General features: G+C 45.4%; 1 protein-coding gene across 3 annotated transcripts in view; it reads left to right on the top strand.

The window, feature by feature from the left end:
* Positions 1-23,557, top strand: part of TTBK1 (tau tubulin kinase 1) — a 366,739-nt gene that overhangs the window by 297,052 nt on the left and 46,130 nt on the right. For all 3 annotated transcript variants that reach the window (XM_090053924.1, XM_090053932.1, XM_090053939.1), the window contains 2 exons: positions 1,940-2,115; positions 11,238-11,796. In XM_090053924.1, the coding sequence (XP_089910050.1) occupies positions 1,940-2,115; positions 11,238-11,796 (735 nt within the window). The remainder of the gene's footprint in view (positions 1-1,939; positions 2,116-11,237; positions 11,797-23,557) is intronic.

Raw genomic sequence — 23,557 nt, 5'->3', positions numbered from 1 at the left:
GTTTATATTCTCAAGTCTACAGTAGGAAATAACCAGTTAGATAACTTAGCAACTTAAAATCAGTAGGGTCTGATGAATTTCATTCAAGAGTATTCAAGACATTGGCTAAAATAATTGCTGAAACATTAACTCTTATCTTTGAAAACTCATGGAAGTCAAGTGAGATGAAAACTCATGGAGGTTAAGTGAGGTCCCAGAGACCTGGAAAAGGAAAAATATAGCGCCAGTCTTTAAAAAAGGCAAAAAAGGGGTTTTATTTTGATTCCCAGAGACATACTAGATCATATAATCAGTCAATCCATTTGTAAGCACCCACAAGATAACAAGGGGTGCCGCGTCTGTGCAAGATGCCGGCTGTGCAGTCATTACCGTGAAGTCATTTAGTACTAAACTACTGTGCAGTAACCTGACTAAACCCTTCGAAAGTCAAAGTATATCATATCTATTCTTTCTCACATCCATAAAGCCCATCACCTTATCAGAGAAGAAAATTAGGTTGGTCTTGACAAAATCATATCCTCATCACCTTGGCCACATCTACACAAGACACGAAAATATATTCAAACTATAGCCACCAACAGTTTTTATTATGAGATGATTTTCTCATTCAGTAACCCTTGTATAAGCAAGTAGGGTTTATCTCCACAACAGCTATTTTGGGACTACTGTTCCAGAGTACTTCCATGTTTAGATCCTAAACTTAGAACAGGTTTTCACCTGTGGGATTGAGAAGTTAGGAGGTATACAGAAATAGCTGAGGGCCCTGGCACATGTTACATTTAAGATATGATTAAGGTGTTATTTGTACCATAAATAATAAGATGGTTACACATTAAAGTTAATTTATGGTGTGTGACTATAACAATCGAGCCACAAACATCTTCTGTATATAATGTGTAACATTTTTGTGCCTCTTCTGTATTATGCCTTAAATTGAATGTGTGACATGTTGGGGTTGACCTGTGACAGATCCCCAGACTAAGTTCAGTGTAGAGATCCAGCATGGGGCAGCCCCAAGGCCAGACCGTCTGCTGTCTATTTGGGGGCAACATTGGGTCCTAGATGTGGCACCACTGTTTGATTAGTAGAGGTAAAAGTGCGGGGTGCCAAATGGAGCTTCTCCCTGACCTGGGTCTCACTGCACCCAGGGCCACCACTGAGGTGGATTCCCCAGGTTTTCCCAGGCTTTCTTTTTGGGGACTTTAAACCCCTGCCCAGCAGCTCTAGCCATTCTGCCTAGTGTAGGGGATAAGAGGCTCCCAGGGGGGTTTAAAGTCTCCAGTGTGATAAGCTCTTTGGCTCCCCCACTTCCTAAGCTGGAAGCCTCTGATTCCATCCACCAAGCATCCCAGCCAGATCTGTGGAGTGTAGGGTTTTGACAACCAGTTTATTGTTGTCCCAACCAAGGCAGCCCTGGTCTTATACCAGATTGCCAGACTGATTGTCAGTATGGCCCCAGTGCACAGTGGAGCTGGTTTGAGTCCCTGCTAGGTTCCTGGGGCCAGCTGGTAAACATCTGATTATTGACCAGGCTGGACCTGTGGGCACTCCTCTTTCAACTTGCCTGTGCAGGAGGAGACTGGGATTATGATCCAGGGCTCCCCCTGCACTGGAAAGTATTAATGGCATGATTTGGATCTGATTCTTGATTCCAGTTGCACCTTTTGCCGTGAGGCATGGCAGGAAGTGTGATTGGTGGGACTGGGGATCAAATCCTATCACACTATTAAATGAGCATGTGCCAGGGGCCTAATTCACATCACTCCTTAATCCAGAATAATATTTCAGAGCCAACTCCTTTTCTCCTCCAAGTACAGTCAAGGAGGTCATGAGATTATATCTATGACAGGAAAGAATAAAGTGAAGAATGACAGTCACAGATGGGTGACCAGTATCTGTAATAAGATACTTGATTTTCTCTGGGTTTTCTCCCATACAGACTCACTGCATGGTAGATGAGGAACAGAGAAGTGGCATCTGCCCCAGCTCCCCCATCCGAGTCCCTCCAGAGTCCCCAACTGCTCAAGTACGCTCTTTGAGATACCGTCGTGTGAACAGTCCTGAGTCAGAGCGCGTGTCCACAGCTGATGGGAAAGCAGATCTGCATGAGAGAAGGTATGCTCACCCTCCATGACCTCCACTTCTGCTTTTGGTAGTGCTCTAAATGTTGGCAATCAGGGCCAAAACCTTTCTGAATGTAACAAGCAGGTGCTGTGGCTTAGAGGGGGCACTGTGAGGGGTAACTAGCTGGTGCCAAGTGAGGGCAGCAGGACAGGACCTAGCCCTGCCATGCTCTGCTCTTTCCACAGCTTGCCCTCTCCCCATCCCCACTGAGGTTGATCTTGTAGGGTCTCACTCACCAGCAACAATGCCCCTGACTCTTCTTGTGGCACCTCAGGGTGCAGCAGCACCACAACTGAGAATCATTGGTGTAGGGCCTTGCTTTGCTCACTGAATAGACAGTTGTTCAATGTTTTTTGAGATGTAAGAGTTTTTCCCTTCACCCTTGCAGCTGCCTCTCCTCTTGGTTTCATCTCCCCTTTACCTGCTCCCTCTGGAATACTCATGAATCTCATAGAATGTTATCATCCATGTGTGACCTTTTTATCCCTGTTTTGTCTGACTCATGGCTTTCACCAAGGCCTGAATAAGACCCAGCACTTCCTCTGTTCCCACTGTCTCTAGTGACATGCCTGTTCTGTCTCTCCCCTAGCCTGGAGACTTCCTTAGAGAGACAAGGGCATAAATATATAGGGCTATTCCTCCTGCTCCTATAATTTCTTTCTTCCTCCTCCTCTGAAAATCACACCATCTGACTTGTCTTTTTTTCCCTACCTGTATGGCTATCCTTTGTTCCCTGCCTGACTTCCCCTGGTTTGAAAGTGTCCAAAGGCAGGTGACAAAAATGATAAGGACTTAGAAGGCAAGACATATGAGGACAAGCTGAAAGAAATAAGCATGTTCAGCTTTCAGAAAAAAGCAGTTAAGGAGGGAATGATATCAGGTTTCACATATCTGATGGGTTGCCATAAACAAGAGGGAGAACAAGTTTTCTCCCTTGCTGCAGAGAGTAGGATGTGTAGCAATGCCTTGAAGTTGCAGCAGAGTAGGTTTAGATTGGATAACAGGAAAACTTCACTGTTTGAACAGTGGGACAGTGGAATAGACTGCCAAGGAAAGTCATGGGATTTCCTTTATTGAAGTTTTTCAAGAATATACTGGGTACGCAGTAGTTAAGGATAATCTAGAAGTATTTATGCCTGGAGTGTACAGTGAAGAGGAAGAGTCGGGAGCCCAGGAGACCCACCAAGATTTCATGCCCATGACTCTTTTTGTGGCACCTCAGGGTGCAGCAGCACCACAGTTGTGAATCATTGGTGTAGGGCCTTGCTGTGCTTAGCCAATTCATGGTATATCCTTGAAAAACGTCAATAAAGGAGATCCCATGACTTTCTTATATGATTTCTGGGAGATCACAAGAAGCTGTCCATTCTAGAGCAGGTGGATACTGGGGAAGACCATGTTCAGCAGCTCTACAACCAGCTCAGTTATGAATGAAAAGTAAGTAACTGAGCAATTTATGGTGGAGAAACAGAAAGAGGAGTTTTCATTGTTCAGTTAGAGGGTGTAATGTGTGGAGTTCTGCTTGCTGTTTCCAGTCTACAAGGCAGAATAGATGATGTAGGGTGTTTGGTTTTTCCCATGTTTCTGGGCTTCTCTGGTTGCCACATGCTGGGAAAGAATTTTATTCCCTCTCCTAGTCTTGCAGGTGTCAGGGTTTATTTAGCTTTCTGGTTTTTGGTTTGGGGATTTTTTTTTGCCTTCCTCAGAAGCATTGGATGCTGGCCACATCCAAAGCTGGAGATTTTGATGAGGGTGTGATGATGCTTCTCCTGAGACTTAAAAACCCCAGAATTTTCTGGATAGATGGTCTTGCTTCTCTTCTCAGGGTCAGACTGATTGCCACATTTGGGCTGAGGAAGGAATCTCAGCGCCAGATTGGCATGGACTGTGTGGGGTTTGCCTTCCTCTGCACCCAAAGTCATGGCCCTCTTCCTGGAGTTTCTTGAGCATCTTTTAACAATTATTTCCTGTCCTTGCAGTGGCAGGACATTAATATTTCCTTGTCTTCCTAATTTAACTGTGGCAAGCTAGGATATTTTTTATGTTTTATGGCATCATATCCTGTAGTTTTGTGAGAAGATCAGTTCCAAAATTTTAAAAGTAGATTAGATAAAGCACTTGCCTAGGATGATTTAGATAGGAATGATCCTGCCTCAGGGAAGGGTTTGGAATAGATTACTTCCTGAGGTATCTTCAAGCCCTACTTCTCTATGATTCCATTTTAGCCACTGTGCAGAGGAATCACCATAGCAGAAGCTCTGTCACCCCAAGGACTTTTCTCCACTACAAATCCCCACTCCCTCTTTGGCTCTGCTATCTCCCTAGTTACCAACATATCTCCTTCACTCACGCTGAACACATATGTAGCAGAGAAATAGCTATCTCTTCCTCCCTCCTTAATCTCTCCTCATCTTCATCTAGTTGCCTAAGAGAAAATGGACAAGAATCAAGTGGAACCCCATATCTCTATCCCTCTTCATGGTACTTTCCCTTGTGGTATCTCCTCACCTTCTCCCCAGTCCCAGCCACTGAGATCAACATCTTATCTTCTCTCTTCCTATAAGACCTGCCTCTTGCCCCCATAACTCCATCCTCCCAATACAAGCATGGTTCAAGCCCTTTTGTTTTAAAGAAAAGAAATTCATGCCTCTCAGCAACTACCACCTGTTCTCTTGTCATGTCAAATGTGTTGTTCATAACCACTGTCTCAGGTTCCTTTCCTCCTGATAGCCTAAACCCTCTTCACTTGAGAGGTATCTCTCTGCAGCACATTAAGCTTGCTCTAATGAGAGTCACTCATGGTCTCTTGACCTGAGCTCAGGGGTAATTCTGCATACTCTCATCTTGAGATCTTGCCTTCACTCTGCCTCTGTGACTACGCACTCTTGTGGTGCTCCTCCTTCCTCTCTTAGTTATTCATTCAATGAGTTTCTTTCATTCCCATTCCAGACTATGGTGAAGGCCTCACGGGACTTTCTCCTGGGCTCCTCCTTTTCAGTCCTCAGCTTGTGTTGACCACCACGTACCTAACCCTCTGCTTGGGTCCCATCTCTTTACTTCCACACTGATCAGCCATTTTAAAAGTGCTCAGTAGCTGTGCACATGTCTTATGTCATGGCTGTAGAGCACTTTCAAAGATCCGCTCACATGAAAAAGGTAACTTGTACAAGCACCCTTAATTTCAAGGTCTAGCACTACCACTGACCATAAAGAAACCGATGGTTTGTTGATTAGGTCAGATTACTGACATATATTTTATACTAAAGCACATTTTATATTGAATACCATATTTCATATAAGCATACCTTCCCTGGAGATCTTCAAAAGACAACTGGATGCACACCTCGCTGGGGTCATCTGAGCTCAGCAATCTTAGAATGGGGGGGTGGACCTGGTAATCTTGTCAGGCCCCTTCCAGCCCCTAACTTCTATGAATCTATGAATACATATGGTACAAATGAACAAAGTTTGTCATTGGCTTTTGATAAAGTCCAAACACGATGGTAGTGCAATTTGTGGAGATACCTGTGCATGTAGAAACAACCTACCCCAAAACAAACCGGTGCAGATTGAGGTGCCTTGTTACAAAATGAGCCTGAAGGAAAGGGTGTGGGAGTGGGACTGGCAAGATGGGCTGGGGTCACTGCAGCAGGTGGAGGAGCTGAGGGTGGAGGGCAGATGATAAACCTTCTTCAGATACATGGGGAGTTGGAAGAAAAACAAGGGCAACATTGGACCCCTGCTAAACAAAATGGGGCAGCTGACAACTGACACTCAGGAAAAAGCTAATCTGCTTAATGATTACTTTGCATCAGTTTTCTACCAGTCCAAGCTGACCACTCTGCCTAACATGATGTGGGTGACCAGGGTGAGGGTGAATACATGTCCACTAGGACTGTGCAAAATGGCAGCATTCCATTTTGACCAGTGTTTTGATGTTTTATGAGAACAGTGTTGAATTTTGTTTTGATTTGAAAGAGCTGTTCTGTTCTGTTCCATTCAAAACAGGGTCAAAACAGCAAAACTGTTTCGACGTTTTGCCTATAGGATATAATGGAGAAGGACAAAACAGCCTATAACTTTGTCATTTCTGGCTTGATTTGGATGAAACTTGCAGGCATGCTAACTAGGATAACGAGTTAATGAGCAAGGATTAACACCTACCAAACCACAGACCAAGGAGAGGAAAGAATCAATACAGAGCCGGGAACTGCTTCTGCCCCAAGACAGACACAGTCAGTTGCACAAGCACCCATGTCACGAGTTTTGCCTGTCAGCTGCTAGGGGTGCAGGGCCCTAGAGCCCCCCTGCACCTATCTCCTTAATAGCTGGCAGGCTTTGTGGCCACAGCAGGGCCTAGCAGCCAGGCCTTCAGTAGTTTCCACCCCCTCCCTCCCCCGCCCATGCCCCAAGACAGACACACTTGCACAAGCACCCATGACATGAGTTTTGCCTGTCAGCAGCTAGAGGTTCAGAGCCCCAGAACCCAGAAGCCCCTGCACCTATCTCCTTGACAGTTGGCAGGCCTCAGCAGGGCCTAGCAGGCCTGGAGCTTTCACCCTACTGCAGCTTAACACACACAGTATCACCCATATCACGAGTTTTGCTTGTCCACAGCGTGAAGTCCAGTTTCCCCCAAAACCCTGCACCAATCTCCTTGAAACTTGGCAGGCTTTGTGGCCTCTGCAGGGGCTAGCATGCCTATACTTTTGACCACACTGTGGCTTAACACATACACATGACACAAGTTTTTCTGTCATAATTTTGGGGTGCTGTTTCCCCAAACCCCCTGCATCTATCTCCTTGAGACATGGTAGGCTTTATGCTCTCAGAAGGGGCTACAATTTCTGCAAGTGTCATCCAAATCAGGCTAGAAATGACAAAGTTATAGGGTGTTTTATCCTTCCCCATTATAGCCTAGGGGTGGAACGTCGAAACAGCGTCAAAACGGTGAAATGTTTTGACTTGCCTCGTTTTTTTTTCAAGGCTGTTTCAACTATATCTGTTCCATTTCAATTTTGCTGTATTGACCTTGAAACGGGTCAAAACAATATCGAAATAAAGCTGGTGGCAAAATTTCACACAGCCCTAATGCCCACCATTAGCGTAGATCTTGTGAGGGAACACCTTAAGAGACTGGACACCCACAAATCAGCTGGTCCAGATAGATTTCACCCAAGAGTGCTAAAGGAACTGACAGACATCATAGCAAGGCCACTGACAAGGATATATAAGAACTTGTGGCGTTTGGACAAAGTACCTGAAGATTGGAAGAGGGCCAATGTGGTGCCTATCTTCAAGAAAGGGAGGAAAGAAGATCTGGGAAACTATGGACCTCAATTCCTGAAAGATTTTGGAAAAATTATCAAAGAAACCATTCTTGACTGGCTAACAGAAGGCAACATTCTGAGGGATAGCCAGCATGGGTTTGTTGCAGGTAGGTCTTGCCTGACTAATCTCATTTCCTTCTATGACCAGGTGACACATCACCTGGACAAAGGGGAAGAGGATGAAATAATATAGTTAGACTTTAAAAAAGCCTTTGACCTGGGGTCCCATGATGTCCTCATGTAAAAATTGGGCAACTGTGGCCTTGATTACCCTACGGTCTGATGGCTGAGGAACTGCCTTCAAGGTCAGACCCAGAGAGTGGTAGTCTACAGAACCAAATCAACATGGGACTCAGTGACCAGTGGTGTCCCCCAAGGCTCTGTTCTCGGACCTGTACTCTTTAATGTCTTTATAAACTATCTGGACTCTGGTGTCAGAAGCAGACTGGCTAAGTTCACTGACAACACCAAACTTTGGAGAAGAGCGTCCACACTTGGGGATAGGCCGGTGATCCAGGCTACCCTTGATAGGCTTGCAAGGTGGGTGGATGTAAACCTGATGGCATTCAATGTGAAGAAATGCGAGGTGCTCCACCTTAGGAAAAAACCCTGCATCATACTTTTAGGCTTGGCAGTGCTACATTCACTAGCACCAGGGCTGAAAGAGACTTGGGGGTCATGATTGACCACAAGATGAACATGAGCCACCAATGCGATACTGCAGCCAGCAAAGCAAACTTAACTCTGGCTTGCATCTACCAATGCTTATCAAGCAAGACCTAGGAAATCATCCTCCCACTGTACTCAGCCTTGATGAGGTCACAGCTGGAGTACTGAATCCAGTTCTGGGCTCCACAATTCAGAAAGGGCGTAGAGAAGATTGAAAGAGTCCAGAGGAGAGCCACATGCATGATCAGAGGCCAAGAGAACAGGCCTTATGAAGAGAGGCTGAGAGCCATAGGACTTTTCAGCCTGCAGAAAGGTAGGCTCAGGGGTGACTTGGTGGCAACCTATAAGTACATAAGGGGTGTGGAGCAGGATCTGGGAGAATGCCAGCTCACCAGAGCACCCTAAGGAATAACAAGGTCCAGTGGTCACAAACTCCTGCAAGATCATTTTAGGATGGAAAAACTTCACTACTGTCTGATCCCCTAAGGCCTGGAATAGATCCCTCAGAGGTGGTGCAAGCACCTACTTTGGACACTTTCAAGAAACAGTTGGATGCTTATTTTGCTGGGATCCTTTGACCCTAGCTGACTTCCTGCCCCTTGGGCAGGGGGTTGGACCTGATGATCTTATGAGGTTCCTTGTGGGCCTAATGTCTATGAAATCTATAAACCTCATTGCCCATTCTGGGAATAGAAGAAAATGAGAGGTCCTAGAGCATGAGTTTTCAAACTTTTTTAACAAGTGTACCCCTTCTGTACTCAAAGCTCAAAGTTTCAGCTCATGTACCCCTTTATATTTTTTTCTTTTTTTTAAGGGGGGACGGAGATTGAGGCCCTGTGGTGAGGGCAGGGGAAGGCGCTACTCAGTTGGGGTGGGGTAGGGTGTGGGACAGAGCCACAAACAGCTGTGTGCACCCTGGGAGGGCTTGGTGGTTGTTTGCCCCCAGATCTGCGTGTCGGGCACAAGTTTGCTGTCGCTGTGGGCTGGGGTCCTGGGTTCTTCCTGGCAGGAGGCTGGGTTGGGCTGTGCTCAGGGTGGGTGGTGCTGGTACTGGCACTGGGAGGGGGGTTGAGGGGCCTATGGGAGCAGAGCTACAGGGGGGCTGCACCCACTCCAGAATTCACCTTAGGCCCCTCAACTCCCCTCCCAGCACCAGCGCCAGTGCCAGCACCACCCACCATGAGCACAGCCCAGCCCAGCCCAGCCCAGCCCCCTGCCAGGAAGAAACCATGGGGAGGGAGGGAGTGGGCCTGGGGCTGGAGCAGGGGTAGGCGCTGCCCAGCTGGGGCAGAGCACGGGATGGAGCTGCAAGTGGCTCATCTGGGGTGCGTGGGGGGTGGGAGCTTGCAGCGGGTGGCAACTTCCGCTACTGCATGCACCCTGGGAGGTCATGGGAGGCATGTGCCCCCGGATCTTCATGCAGGGCAGGGCGGGTTGGAGCTGGGGCTGCGCTGGGGCTAGGTTGGGTTGCGCTTGTGTGTGGTGGCAGTGGCAGTGGCACTGGGAGGAGGCTATGGAAGGGGCTGCAGCCACCCTAGAATTTGCTGTAGCCCCCCCCCCCAACCTTCCCTCCTAGCACAGCCTGGTCCAGCACCCCTACCAGGAACAGCTCAGTGCTGCCCCTGCCCCAGCCCACAGTGGCCCGGAGCCTGCCACACCCCATAGCCCGCCATGCCCCGCATGTAGATCTGGGGGCACATGCACCCCATGGCCTCCTGGAGTGTGCACAGTGGTGGGAGCTGCCCCACCTGGCAAGGCTCAGTTCTGCGCCCTCGCCCTGGCTAGACAGCCCCTGCCTCAGCCCCACTCCCTCCCCCAATGACAAACTTACCAGCCAGACCTAGCTGCTCTCCACATGGCCAGGCTGTGCTCCTGTACAGCTGTGCTATAGCTTCGTGCAGGCATGTGGAGTTCTGCGTACTCCCTACGACACTTAAGTATCCCTAGGGATATGCATACCCCAGGTTGACAACCATTGCTAGAGGATCAAATCAGTTTCCTTTTACAACCCCATTCCCTCAGTTGTTAACTTTCATAGTGTAAATGCTTTGGGGAGGGAGTCTGTATTGTATCTCTGTCATCCCTGCCACTGGTCTTGGCTCAAATTTCTAAGCACTACTCTAATATAAAGAGAAATTTTAAGCTTTCCATCCATTCCCTATTGAAGTCTTCTACTAGGGAGCATCAGATACCTTCAACTGCAAGATTTTGCAGGGATGAATTGTAAGAGTGGATGTTAAAAGCCAGGCCCTGAGCTTACACTATATAAACCTGCTTTGATTCTGCCTTGTGAGACTTGTGTATGCGACTCTCTGGGCCTCCTTTGTTTTGGTGGTCTGAGCATCTTCTAGGGTATCATTTTCCCTTACTCTTTTGTTTCCTCTGGGTGTAGGTATCTGTTATCTGCCCAGCCCCCCTGATTTCTTGTCTGTTCTTGTCTGTTCATTTCGTCATCCCAAATGCCTGCTTGATTTGCTCTAGTTGTAGTTTGCATATGTGCAGTACTGAGCCCTACCCTGCATTTAGATACTTGAAGATGGATTACATATCAGATAGGATTAATATCATGCACCTGTACCTTCACTTTTTCCTGGAACCAGTTCTGCCTATGGAGCTTTCCAGTTAAAGCCTATGGAGCTCTCCAGTTTGAAACGAGCACAAAGCATTCCAGTTATCTTCAAAGCACTTCTTTAGTCTGGACTGAAGATCAAATGATCAGTGTAAAGGAAACTGTGTACCTGGCAGAACTGTGCAGAGAGAGAGCAACCTGGAGAATGTTTCCCTATGTTCTTCCCAGAAGTAAGAAGTACTTTGGAGTCAGAAACTCACTGTGCTCCCCAATCCTCTCATGTAGTAATGTACAAAAAGAAGAAATACTGATACTGCTCTACTCTGAAGCAGTTCATGATGGGATTTCATTGCATAACTATAGGTTAAACATTGAAATGTTTTGGTTTAGAATTAGGCTTGTATTTTTAAGTGAATTGGACAAGGGTTCAGAGGGATTATTCAAGTTTTCTATGAGACCATCCCAGTTTCCTCTTGGTTTCTTGCAATATTTAATTTTGGGTAGAAACCTTACTGGTCTTTAAGAGCTTTTTTTCTTGTTTTCAGATCTCGAGTGGATTTACCAGGTTCTCCTTCACGGCTAGTCTGTTCCTCCCAGCCAGCACAGATGCTATCCATTGACACTGGCCAAGCAGACCGGCAGGCAAGTGGTAGGATGGATGTTTCTGCATCAGTAGAACATGAAGCCCTCAGCAATGCTTTCCGCTCAGTGCCCCTGGCAGAAGAGGAGGATTTTGATAGTAAAGAGTGGGTTATCATTGACAAGGAGACTGAGCTGAAGGACTTTCACCCAGGTGCTGAGCCCAGTACTTCAGGAACTACTGATGAAGAACCTGAGGAGCTGAGACCCATTGAAGAGGGTGAGGAGAGGAGGCGCTTGAGCACAGAAGCTGTGGTCAGGCCGAAGATCCATGAAGGGAGAACACGGAGTATGCAGCCTGTGACTGAGGAGGACAGTTCACACAGGCATGAAGGACTCTCTCAAACAGTGTCTGACAGTAAACATGAACAGCAGCCCGGAAGTCCTGCTCAGTCCCCGCTACACACAGCGCCAGCTATCCGACAGCGGAGGCGGGAATCCGAGCCTACTGGTCCACAGAGACAGGTAAGATATGCAAAATAACCCCAGCTCATCCATTTTACTTTGGTTTTTGGCTTTGCTCTGTCCACATTTTGTCTCACTTGGCAGTCCCAGCTATGCTAGAGAATTTTGCCGTTTTCAATTCTGATGCCCTTGGGAAAATGTTCCACACTTGCAGATGCTTTAAACTTTTAGATGTGCTTCTTAATATCAAACCAGGGCTAAGCGCATCTTGTTACCATCTGCACCCACACTGGAATTATTGGTACTGTTTCAGTGCATGTGTAAGCAAAGAGTGCATATATAGTGGCACCTTTTCATTAAACCTTCCTATTGCATGCCTGTAATTTCTTGGCAATAACTTTGGCAGTTCAGAGCACCAGGAATGCTCTCCCAGTCCTCTGCAGGCTTGAGAGCAGCATAGGTGGTGCCAACCAATGTCACTACCTGCTTTTTTGGGAAGATCTGGGGGAATATAGGGCACAAAACAGCTCATTAGAAATTAACCTTGTTTTAAACACAGAATTTTTAACTTTGCAGTTAGAAACATCTAGTAACTCAAATCAGTATGCATGTATATTTGCATGCATAGACCACAAAATTTACTTCAATCACCATCAGTACTATTATTTTGTGTCTATCTGGAGAAGTGTTCATTAAGGGCCAGATTCTATTCCATCTTTTAGGTGCTGTAAGTGGATTTAGGCACCTAAGTTCAATTCTGTGCCACCATGTTTCTGTCCCTTAATGTAGATGTCAGGTGGTTCCTCCCCAGTGTGTCACAAAAATGAATGCATTAATGGGTTTTCAGGGCCTTGAACAAGATGGAGTAGAATTGCACTTGGCCAGTTCTACTTAGATACCTAAAATGGAGTAGACTGTCCTTAAATGCTGTGCTTTTTTCAGATGATCAGGGAGGGACTGTCCTATACCACAAGGTGTTCAATGCAAGGCACAAATGTGTTATCCTGCTGGGGGCTGGGATTTGCATATTAGTGAAAGTCTCCCAAATATCTGGAAAGGAATTCTATTTCCCTGTGGTCATCTATGTGGCAAGTTTTAAGTTGTGTATATGGCATCTTTGGCTCTTACATGCGAGTAGCCATTCTATTCTTGGATGCATAACCCTATATGGATGGATGAGTACATACCTGGGCAGAAGTCCTGCAGCACAAGAAGTGGTGGAGAACACCCCCATCCCATGTTTTCACCCCATAAGTTACATGTTTGGGGCATAAACTAGGAAGTGCTTCTGTGCACTTTTTGTCCAGAACCTGCATTGCTCTGACTCGCATAATGTGCTAACCATTGTGCCACAGATCAAGCACTGCTCTCTTTAACAGCTTTGAGGCTGAACCACTTTTTTGCATGTATTATGATTATTAGAAAAATGGAAGGAGGGCCATGGCAGGGGAAAGCTTTTACCTCACTGGGGATAAGGCTGCCGGCTAGAACCCAGGGCCCCTCTTTATTCAGGCCAGAAGCCACTTCAACAAACTTCACACCTACTGGCTTGCTTTTTTCTTTTTGACCCTGAATATCTCCCTTTGGTAGCTGCTTAGGGACCCAGCCCCAAAAGGAGCACTGCCTGACCTGTGGCTTAGTGGATAGAGAGCTGTGCTGGGAAGTCAGAGAGACCCAAGTGCAAATGACTTCTGGTTAAAGGGGGAAGACCTCTGGCTGTGAAGGTGCCTGAGACACTCTGCGATTGGTACATAAACATTGTAGGGTCCTCCTCCTCCACAGTCTTGCAGCCACTAGTCATGCCAGGCATTTCAGCTGCCTACATTTTTGGCCCTTATTTGCTGATATGTGTCCACACAGGGTGGGTACACATAGCTGGGTGTATGTTGCCAGTGCGTAGTCTTCTGTGAATGCTCAGCATACATGCATAATGTGCATACCACATGTGCATCCACCATCTTGGGAGACAGTCTGACTACCTGCACATGAGTGCCAAAACTGCCGCTGAGATGGCCACAGGGAAATAGAGTGTTACCACGAAAACCAATAAATGGAACAAGGGTCACAAGTCAATACATACAAAGAGATGCAGCAGGACTGTGAACTCCCACTCAACTTTCCTACTTATTTCTTTGCCTGTGGCAGGTGAGTAGCAAAGAATGTTACTTCTTTTCTCAGCCTCCTGAGAATGTACATATTTTCCAGGGGGCCATTGTTTGGATTAAAAAAAATGTGAAGTAAATGGCCCTCATGGATATCCTCTCCTACAATGGCAGTACAGATCAATCTGTTCTCTGGAACCTGGAGTGACAGATATCATTAGTTCAGCAACAAGACATTAACGATACACAGGAAGTTACTGGAGCAAAATAGTTAATTTGTAAACAACCGGAGGAGGAAAGGGTGATCACTAGCAAACAGCATGAATTAGTTAAGAACAAATCATGCCAAACCAACTCAATCTCTTTTGACAATATAAGTAGGGTGGATAAAGAGAAGTCAGTGGATAGAGCATACTTGGATTTTTTTTTAGTAAGGCGTTTGCTATAGTCCCTCATGACATTCTCTTTTCATATCAGAATGGAAAGCTTCATGATTAAATTTGCAGATGACATGAACCTGAGAATATTTGCAAACACTTTAGAGGATAGAAGTAGAATTTGAAAGGATTTTGACGGACTGGAAAGCTGGGATAGACAACAAAAGGAAGTTCAGTACAGAAAAATTGATTGAAGGTCAGCACAGAAAAAAACAGAGATTGCCTGGCTGTACGTGTGGCTCTTCTATGGCATCTGTGTGCAACTGTGTGATACAAGAATTTAGGGCAGGATAGTATATATTGGCAATAGTCACTGAGACCAGTCAAATGCAAGATAGTAGAGGTGCAGGTGTATGTTTTGTTTCACATAGACTGTATCCAGCTCCAAGGCCCTCTGTATTGGTGTTAAAGGTGCACAAAAGAAGCATGAAACACATTAAATACCCTGTATGTAATGCACTTTCTTCAGGAAGCTGGGCCTGGAATTAAGAAGGCTCACAATGGAAAGAAACAGCAGTAGTTGGTGGGAGCTACGTAAATGTGCTGCATCACCTCATGCAAATCAGGCTGGGTACCGTGAGAGTGTGGACACACATAGCAACTGAACCATTCTCAAATGTCAGTCATTGGGGATGGGTTCACATTTGTGTGATGTGCTGTGGCTCCAATTCCAAGGGGTGAGAGTGAAAAATCATGGAGCAGGTCCTCAAGGAATCCATTCATAAGCACTTGGAGGAGAAGGATAGTCAGCATGGATTCACCAAGAGCAAGTCAACCTGATTGCCTTCTGTAATAAGATGACTGGGTTTGTGGATGAAGGGAAAGAAAGCAGTGGACGTGATATACTTTGACTTCAGCAAAGCTATTGATACAGTCTCCCACAGAATGTTTGCAAGCAAACTAAGGAAGTATGGATTGGATAAATGGACTGTAAAGTGAATAGGAAGCTGGCTGGATCATCAGGCTCAATGGGTAGTGATCAATGGCTCAAGGTCTAATTGGCAGCCAGTATCAAGTGGGGTGCCCCAGGGGTCAGTCCTGCAGCTGGTTTTGATCAATATCTTCATCAACTATCTGGAAGATGGGATGGATTGCACTGTAGGCAAGTTCACAGATGACACCAAGTCGGGGGAAAGTATGTTGGAGGGCAGGGCAAAGATTCAGAGTGACCTAGGCAAATTGGAGGATTGGGCCAAAAGAAATCTCATGCGGTTCAACAAGGACAACCACAAAATCCTGCACTTAGGATGGAAGAATCCCATGAACTGCTACAGGCTTGGGACCAACTGACTAAGCAGCAGCTCTCCAGAAAAGGATCTGGGGGTTACAATGAACAATAAGCTGAATGATCCAACAGTGTGCCCTTGTTGCCAAGAAGGCTACCAGCATACTGGGCTGTATTAGTAGGAGCTTTGCCAGCAGATCAAGGGAAGTAATTATTCCCCTCTGTTCTGCACTGGTGAGGTCACATCTGAAGTATTGTGTCTAGTACAGAAAGGATGTGGACAAGTTGCAAAGAGTCCAGCAGAAGGCAACAAAAATGGTTAGGGGACTGGGGCACATGACTTCTGAGGAGAGGTTGAGGGAGCTGGGCTTATTTAGTTTGGAGAAGAGAAGACTGATAGGGAATTTGATAGCAGCCTTTAATTTGAAACGGGGTTCCATAGAGAATGGAGCTAGACTGTTCTCAGAGGTGGCAGATGACAGAGCAAGCTGAAGCACTGGAATGGTTACCTAAAAAGGTGGTAGAATCTCCATAGTTGGAGGTTTTTAAGTCCCAGCTCTACATACCTTGGTTGGAATGATCTAATTGGGGCTGGTCCTGCTTTGAGCAGGGGGCTGAACTAGATGACCTCCTGAGGTCCCTTCCAACACTAATGTTCTATGATTCTATGAGTGAGTACCCAGCCCAGTATGCCTCATAGTGGGTGAGTAGTGGCTTGTGGCCCAGGGGTGCTTTGGGGGCTTGTGCTTTGGGTGTCCCAGGAGGCAGGTATGGAAGAAATCAAACTTCGTGTTGTGGTTGAATCAGAACTGACAGATCCAGCTTTTCTTTATTTAGGGCTATACTGTGATCACAGGGAGAATTCCATACAGCAAGGGGAATCACCCATTTGTCTGTTTCAAAGGATTTCTGCACTCTCTAAGTTTACAAGCATATTTATACTTAAGACAGAGAAAGAGAAAAAAAATACGACCTTGGAGAAACAAAACAATAGTAAATTACACAGAAATTTAGGAAGTTTACGTAAACAAACTATCTGTGCACAGGGCAATATATCAATATAACCTAAGGATAACCCACAACATGCAGAATTCCTTATCTCAGAACACGTAACTGAAATAAGCAGTATCAGCCTTCTGGTCTCTGTCTGTTTTTCTAGTCAAATAGGTCAGAAGCCAACTAAATTGACTTCTACACAGGAGATCTGTGACTGGAGGCATCCTCACTTTTGTGATTTTCCCCTTCTAAAAATGCAGTAAGCTTCAAGAGCCTGCAAACGACCTAAGTCTGCTGTTTACTTGCCTAGCTTTGTGGCAGAGGGAGGAATGCTAGGACCCAATCTTTTAAGTTCCACAGGGCTAGCAGGACATAATAGGGAGGAACAGTTGGGTAGGGAGTGAGAACACAGCCAGTTGTTAGAAAGATAGCTTGTACTGAACAAGTAGTACAGGGGAGCTTATTAATAAAAAAAAGTGCCAACAAAAGAAAAAGAAAATGGCAGTAGAGTTATTGCTGTGTACCTGTTGCAGCAGTGGGAGGGGAAGAGGGAGGGAAGGAGGGGAGGATGGTGGGGGTGAGGAGTAATGTAGTGTGGGATGCCTGGAGGACTGACCAGACACGTATCGTGGAATGAACCAGCTCAGAGTGAATAGATTTAAAATAGTATTTTCCAGATACAGGGGTGTAGGTTGTAGCCATGTTGGTCTAAGGACATACCCAGACAAATTTCTTTGGGTGAATCTGATTTATTTTATTAGACCAACATAAATAGTTGGAAAACAATTTTTAAGCAAGCTTTTGGGTTCAAAAACCCTTTATCAGGCTGAGGAAGTTTCAGCAGTGGTATGTGCTCTTCCTGGATGGAATGAAAAGTAAAAAAGCCAGAGGCTGGGCTGGTTTGCATACAAGACAGGTAGTCAGTGAAAATGTAGATTGAGGAGTAAATGGGTGAGAGAAGGGGGATGAATAGTGGAGAGCTACCTGGGAAGTCAGATGTCAGGTAGGTTATAATGTGTCATAAGTCCAATGTCTATATTTAGTCCATGATTTTTAGTATCCAGGAGGTTGATGAAGTGGAGTTCATAGGCTCGTCTGGGAAGTGTTTTGTAAGTTTCCTTTGAGGATTAGAACTGAGAGATTGAGGAGAATGGTTTTCTTATGGGAAATGTACCCCCACAGGTAATTGAGTATTCCTGTCTTTGCTAGATTTCCATTGTGCGTTCATTCTGGTTCACAGTTGTTTGGTCTCTCCTACATATTTTTTTCCATCAGGGCATTTGGTGTATTGGATATTACACTTTTTAGGGTGCAGCTGTAAGGTTCAGGAATGTTGATGGCTCTGTTGTGGGGTGTAGTAATTGTGGGAATGGTGGAGATGTGTTGGCAGGTTTTGCATTTTTTGTCATGGCATGGTCTGGATCCATTCGGCATGTTCTGGGCCTGAGGAAGTTTGCTTCTGGTGATGAAGTTAGCAAGGTTTGGTGCTTGTTTGAAGGCTAGGATGGGTGGCTCTGGGAAGATCTCTTTAAGGATAGGGTCTCTTTCTGGGATGGGTTGCAATGGTTTGAGGATTTTCTGTATGGGTTTGAGGGAGAGGTGATATGTCATAACCAGCGGTCTGCGAATTGTGGGGGGTTTTCTTCTACAACATTAGGTGGATAATTCCAGCACACTTGGAAGTCCTACTTGTGGTAAACTACCTAAATAAGTATATTCACCTTGTTATAACTCTTCAAAACAGTTTCCCCTGTATAACCCAATGGGTTTACTTCTGGTCACAATCCACTTCCCATAACAATAAATGGCAACACAGTTATAACTATGATCTACCACTAGGTGGTGGAGGTGAGGCTTCTGGTACTCCAGGGAAAATGGACTCCTTTATTCCTTCCTGGTAACACAGTGAAACAGACTCTGAACAGCTGCTGTTTCCTTTATTGGCAGATTGCTCACTTAAGCCAGCGGTTCCCAAACTCTGACAGACTGAATACCACCAATTTAAAATGATACAGTCTTAAGTACCATCGACAAATATTTCACACACATAGGTAACAAGCTATGTATTAAAACAACATCAAAACCTTTAGTAATTGTAGAACATTGTTTTATCAGTTATGGTAGCTATACTTATAAATAAACTTAGGGAATTTGCTTTGGATGATTACACAGTAGACTGGGTAGCAACTTGGTTCAAGGGTTGAACTCAGAGAGGGTGGTAGTGGATGGGTCAGTGTCTACCTGGAAAGATGTGGGCAGTGGAGTCCCTCAGGGATCAGTTCTGTGGTGAGTGCTGTTCAACATCTTCATCAGTGATCTGAATGAAGGGGTGGGAAGCACCCTGTCCAAGTTCATGGACGACACAAAATTATGGGGTGCAGCTAACACCCTGGAAAGGAGGAACCAGATCCAGCTCGACCTAGACAGGCTGGGGAAGTGGGCAGAAAGTAACAGGATGCTATTCAATAAGGACAAGTACAAGGTGCTGCATCTAGGGAGAAAGAACTGCCATTATACCTACAGGCTGGGCGGCAACCTCCTCAGCTTCACTGAGGCAGAAAAAGATCTTGGAGTCACTGTTGACTCCAGGATGAACATGAGTCGCCAATGGGATAAAGCAGTTAGCAGAGCCAATCGCACCTTGTCGTGCATCCATAGGTGCTTCACAAACAGGTCCAGGGAAGTGATTCTCCCCCTCTATGTGGCACTGGTCAGACTGCAGCTGGAGTACTGTGTCCAGTTCTGGATGCTGCAGTTCAAGCGGGATGCAGACAACTTGGAGAGGGTCCAAAAAAGAGCCACTCACCTGATTAGAGGCCTGCAGGGAAGGCCCTACGAAGAAAGGTTAAAGGATGTTAACCTCTTTAGCCTCTCCAAGAGAAGGCTGAGAGGGGACCTTGTGATGGTGTACAAATTCATAAGGGGAGAGCAACATATAGTAGGCGATGAGCTGTTCACCAGGGCACCCCCTGGAATGACAAGGAACAATGGCCGTAAGCTACTAGAGAGAAAGTTTAGGCTAGACATTAGGAGAAAGTTCTTCATGGTCAGAGTTGCCAGAACCTGGAAGGGACTCCCAAGGGTGGTGATGGTCACCCCATCCTTAGGGGTCTTCAAGAAGAGACTGGACAGGCATCTGTCTGGGATCACATGACCCCAGGGTTGGTGACTCTTTTCTTGCCTGCCAGGGGCAGGGGGTTGGACTAGATGGCTCACTGAGGTCCCTTCTGACTCTGAATCTATAAAACAATTGGAAATTGGAGAAAAGACTGTAATTTTACCTGTCCAGAGATGCTTTTGAGAATGTCTTTAGTGGGAGGGGTGAGCTTGCTTGACAGAGCACAGTATTTGGATGTTTGGTGAAATCTTGGTCATTTCAGCCTGAGGTCTGGTTCTACATTTAGCTTCATACTGTATTTGCTTTTAATGGCAATCATAGCAGAAAATCCAATTTCATACAGATATGTTGTGCAGAATGGAATAAAAGATTTCAATGTCCTGTCTGAAATTTGGGGTTATTTTCTCTTCTTCTGAGTCAAAAATAACCAAGATGCATTCTTCTGAACTCCAGCTGAATCTCACCATCACATGAAACTTCTATTAGTTTCTCCCTTTACTCAGCTGAGAAGCAGTTGGACAAACAGTTTTCTTCAAGTGAAAACAGGTTTCTGATCCAGTTTTCTTTAGTTATACCTTCAGGGAAATAGTTGCTGAAATTTGAGATTAGACCAAGGCAACGCTCTTTAATGTCAGTGGTCAGGTCAGGGTGAAATTTGAGTTTGTTTTCAGTGAGAAAACCATCTAATGTTGGAAACGCTTGACAATTACCTCTCTCTAGTTCTGGAATAATAAATTGAAGTTTTTAACAAATGGTCTTGTTTTGTCATGAACGTTAAAAGGGGTTGTTTTCAGGCCTTGTAGACTAGCAGTCAGTTCACTGAGACATGTAAATATTTCTTCCATTTAGGCAAGCCTTGCCAACCACAGCTCATCCATGAAACGACCTAAAAAATCAAAATTAAAGTTACTGAGAATAATTTGCAACTCAGAATGGAGTTCAAACACATAGGTCAACACCTTTCCATGAGAAAGCCATCTCACTTTCGCAAGGATAAGAAGCTTTTCATGTTCACTCCCCATTTCATTGCACAGAAGAGAAAACAATCATGAATTGAATGGCCTTGCTTTGATGAAGTTGACCCCCTTTACTGCCTGATCTAAATGGACTCCCCTAAGAGGTCAGGTCACCAGGTACGTGCCTGACCTGACCTCTTACATTCTTCTTTTCCCTCACCTTTACACCCATCCCCTATTTTTGTGCCCTTTCTTTTCCTAATTTCTAACTATTTCCTTTTTCATTAAAAGCCTCTTTTTTACCTTGCATTATTGCCACTGTAGTGTTTTCCTTTGGCCTTTTTCCCCCTTGTTTTCTTCCCCTTCCCTTCCTTGCTTTAATTTTTGTTTTTCTAATTTCTACCTATTTATATTTTTACTGACATCCTGCCACACTTTTAGCTTCTCTCATTCCTGTTTTCCTGATCGCCTACTATTTCTTTTTTCACTGACAGCCTCTTTTCTGCTTTGTATTCTATCACTGTAATGTCTCCCTTCAGACTTTTTATTTCCTTCCTGCTTTCTTCCCCCTCCCTTGCCTGCTTTGCCATTTGTCTTTCTAATTTCTACCTATTTGCATTCTCACTGACATCCTGCCACACTTCTAGCTTCTTTCATTCCTTGGTGTCTCAGACCAGCAGAGATTCCCTATGCCTGAAGAAGGGTGACTGCACCCAAACCTTGCCAAGAACTTTTCCCCAGCTACTCACCTGGTCTAAAAAAAGAAAGGTACTTGCTTAACTTCTTCCCCGGTACTTGTTTTGTATGTAGTTGGATCAAATGCCAAATTTGGTCAAATGGCTGGAATTCTCTCTAGTTTTGTTTCATGCTTAGAACTTCTAAGTGTAAAGCACAGCTCTGGGAAAGAAACTCATATCATATCAGTCACAAAATCATATGCTGGCTCTCAGGTGAAAACTGTAGTTCAGGAGGAAAGAGGAACAGTTCTGCTTGCTTCAGTATAGAGGGAAGGTGAACTGCTTAGAAACAGCAGTCCAGATAAAGCTGTGAACTGTCAACAGCCAGAGTAGAGTTGAAGGCCCTTCCTTCAAATAAAAAGTCCTTGTGGGGCTTTCGGCAAGACTTGTGTCTATACTAAGTCTAACTGCTCCAACTTCTTCTGACAGCAGCCCCATTACAGTGTACTACCCAGGGCAGGTCTGTCCAAATGGCAGCCTGTGGGCCACAGCCATCTGGTAAGGGGTTGATATATGGCCGCTGAGCTCCTGCTTGTCTGCTGCTCCCCCATCTCTATTGCTGCCACAGCAGCCAGAGTCTCTGAGCTCTTCTTCCTCTGACTTCTGCTTCCTGCCCCGGCTCCTTGGGGGAGTGGGGACAGGCAGTCAGGAGGATGCTGCATGTGGAGCCAGAGGTGATCATGGCTGCCCGTGAAGCAAGAGAAGGCCATTTTGTCTGCACTGTGCTTATGGCTCAAAGGGAGGTTGTGCTACAGGCACAGTGAGGGGAAGCCAGGCTGCTCATGCTGTTCATGTGGCAGGGCAGAACTGGGTTACCTGCACCTTTGGCACAACAGGGTGATGTTCATGTGCGCCCTGCCATCCAGAAGTTGGAGAGCCCTGACCTGGGCATACTCTTGAGTTTTTGCACAACCAAGTTACTGATTTTATGAGAATAGAAGTATTTTGTGTGTGTGTGTGTGTGTGTGTGTGTGTATGTGTGTGTGTACATGGATGCACCTACAGAGCTGTGTGATTGCGCTGGTTCTGACACGAGAGAGCATATGTGTGAGGGGGATATTGTGACTGTGCATGAGAGGAACAGCACCAGGGCTACTCTGGGCATGTATGTATGTCCCGAGATGAGACAGATGGGAAGTGTGCATGGACACTGCTGTGGGATAGCTGGGGCGCAGAAAGGAATGTACATGGAGTCACTATGTTAATTCTTTTGCAAGTGAGCTCTGTATTCTTGGCCTGATTCTTTCTACATTGTTTGACTATAGTCCAGTTGCAATGAAAAGTGAAAGCACGGTAAAAGAACAAGAACCAGTTCTAGTCTCTTCACCTGGGTTATGTTCAGTGAAGCTAACACAGAGTGGTGGATGGAAGAATGTGTTTCTGGCCGCCTGTGTTGCTGAGGAGGTGGCTGTTGTGTTTGAAACCAGCAGTTCTGTGCAGGTACAGTGCATGGCTCCAACAACAGTTCATGAGACTTTAGTTTAGGATTTTTAAAAACATTTGTGCTTATTTCATGACTAATGTAGTAACCAGCTTCAACCTATATGTATGCAGCGACATTCCAAATAAAGCTGTATAAACAGTTTTAGAAGCAAACGCCATAGAAATAATCACTAAACAGAATAAAAATAGAATATGAAAACCAGAATTGCTTTGCATACGTGAAAAATGACACAACATTTTAAATACTCTCAGCATGAAAGCACTCCTATCAAAGTCAATGATTCCTAAACATGATTCCTAAATATATTTTTTTCAAATCAGCCTAAGTTCCCTGACACTTCATAGTGGTAACGCCTGATTTCCAGTTCTGTATTCAGTAAAAATGCAAAGGTGTGTGTGCTCATGGATATCAGCAAAAAAGTTACCTCTACAAGCCTTTGTGTACATTTGCCTTTCATGTATCACATTCCTTATTCTTGCTAATGTGCTCATCACTGTATAAGATTTAAACACTACTTGAACATTTTGCTATCTAAAAGAAAGGCACCAGAAGGAGGGGGCACACTGAACTGAAGGCAATAGTAAGCTATTTCAAAGCCTCCTTGTCTCTCTTCTCCAGATATAAACTGTCAAGGTGCCTAGGATGCCAAGGGCATTTGGTTGACATGTATCCAGTGGTTCTATGGAAGAACTGATTCCTCAAGACAGGCTTGCATAAGAAGGCACCTTGTGCATTAGGATCAGTAGTTTGGTCTGTGTCTAAGGAACATCATGGGAGAAGGCCTGAAGCCAGAAGAAGGAGGAAGA

This window comes from Crocodylus siamensis, chromosome 1 (genome assembly GCF_052110815.1).
Source record: "Crocodylus siamensis isolate JL-2025a chromosome 1, ASM5211081v1, whole genome shotgun sequence".
NCBI lineage: Eukaryota > Metazoa > Chordata > Crocodylia > Crocodylidae > Crocodylus > Crocodylus siamensis.
Note: the sequence above shows the minus strand (reverse complement) of the source record. Positions and strands in the feature narration are given on the sequence as shown.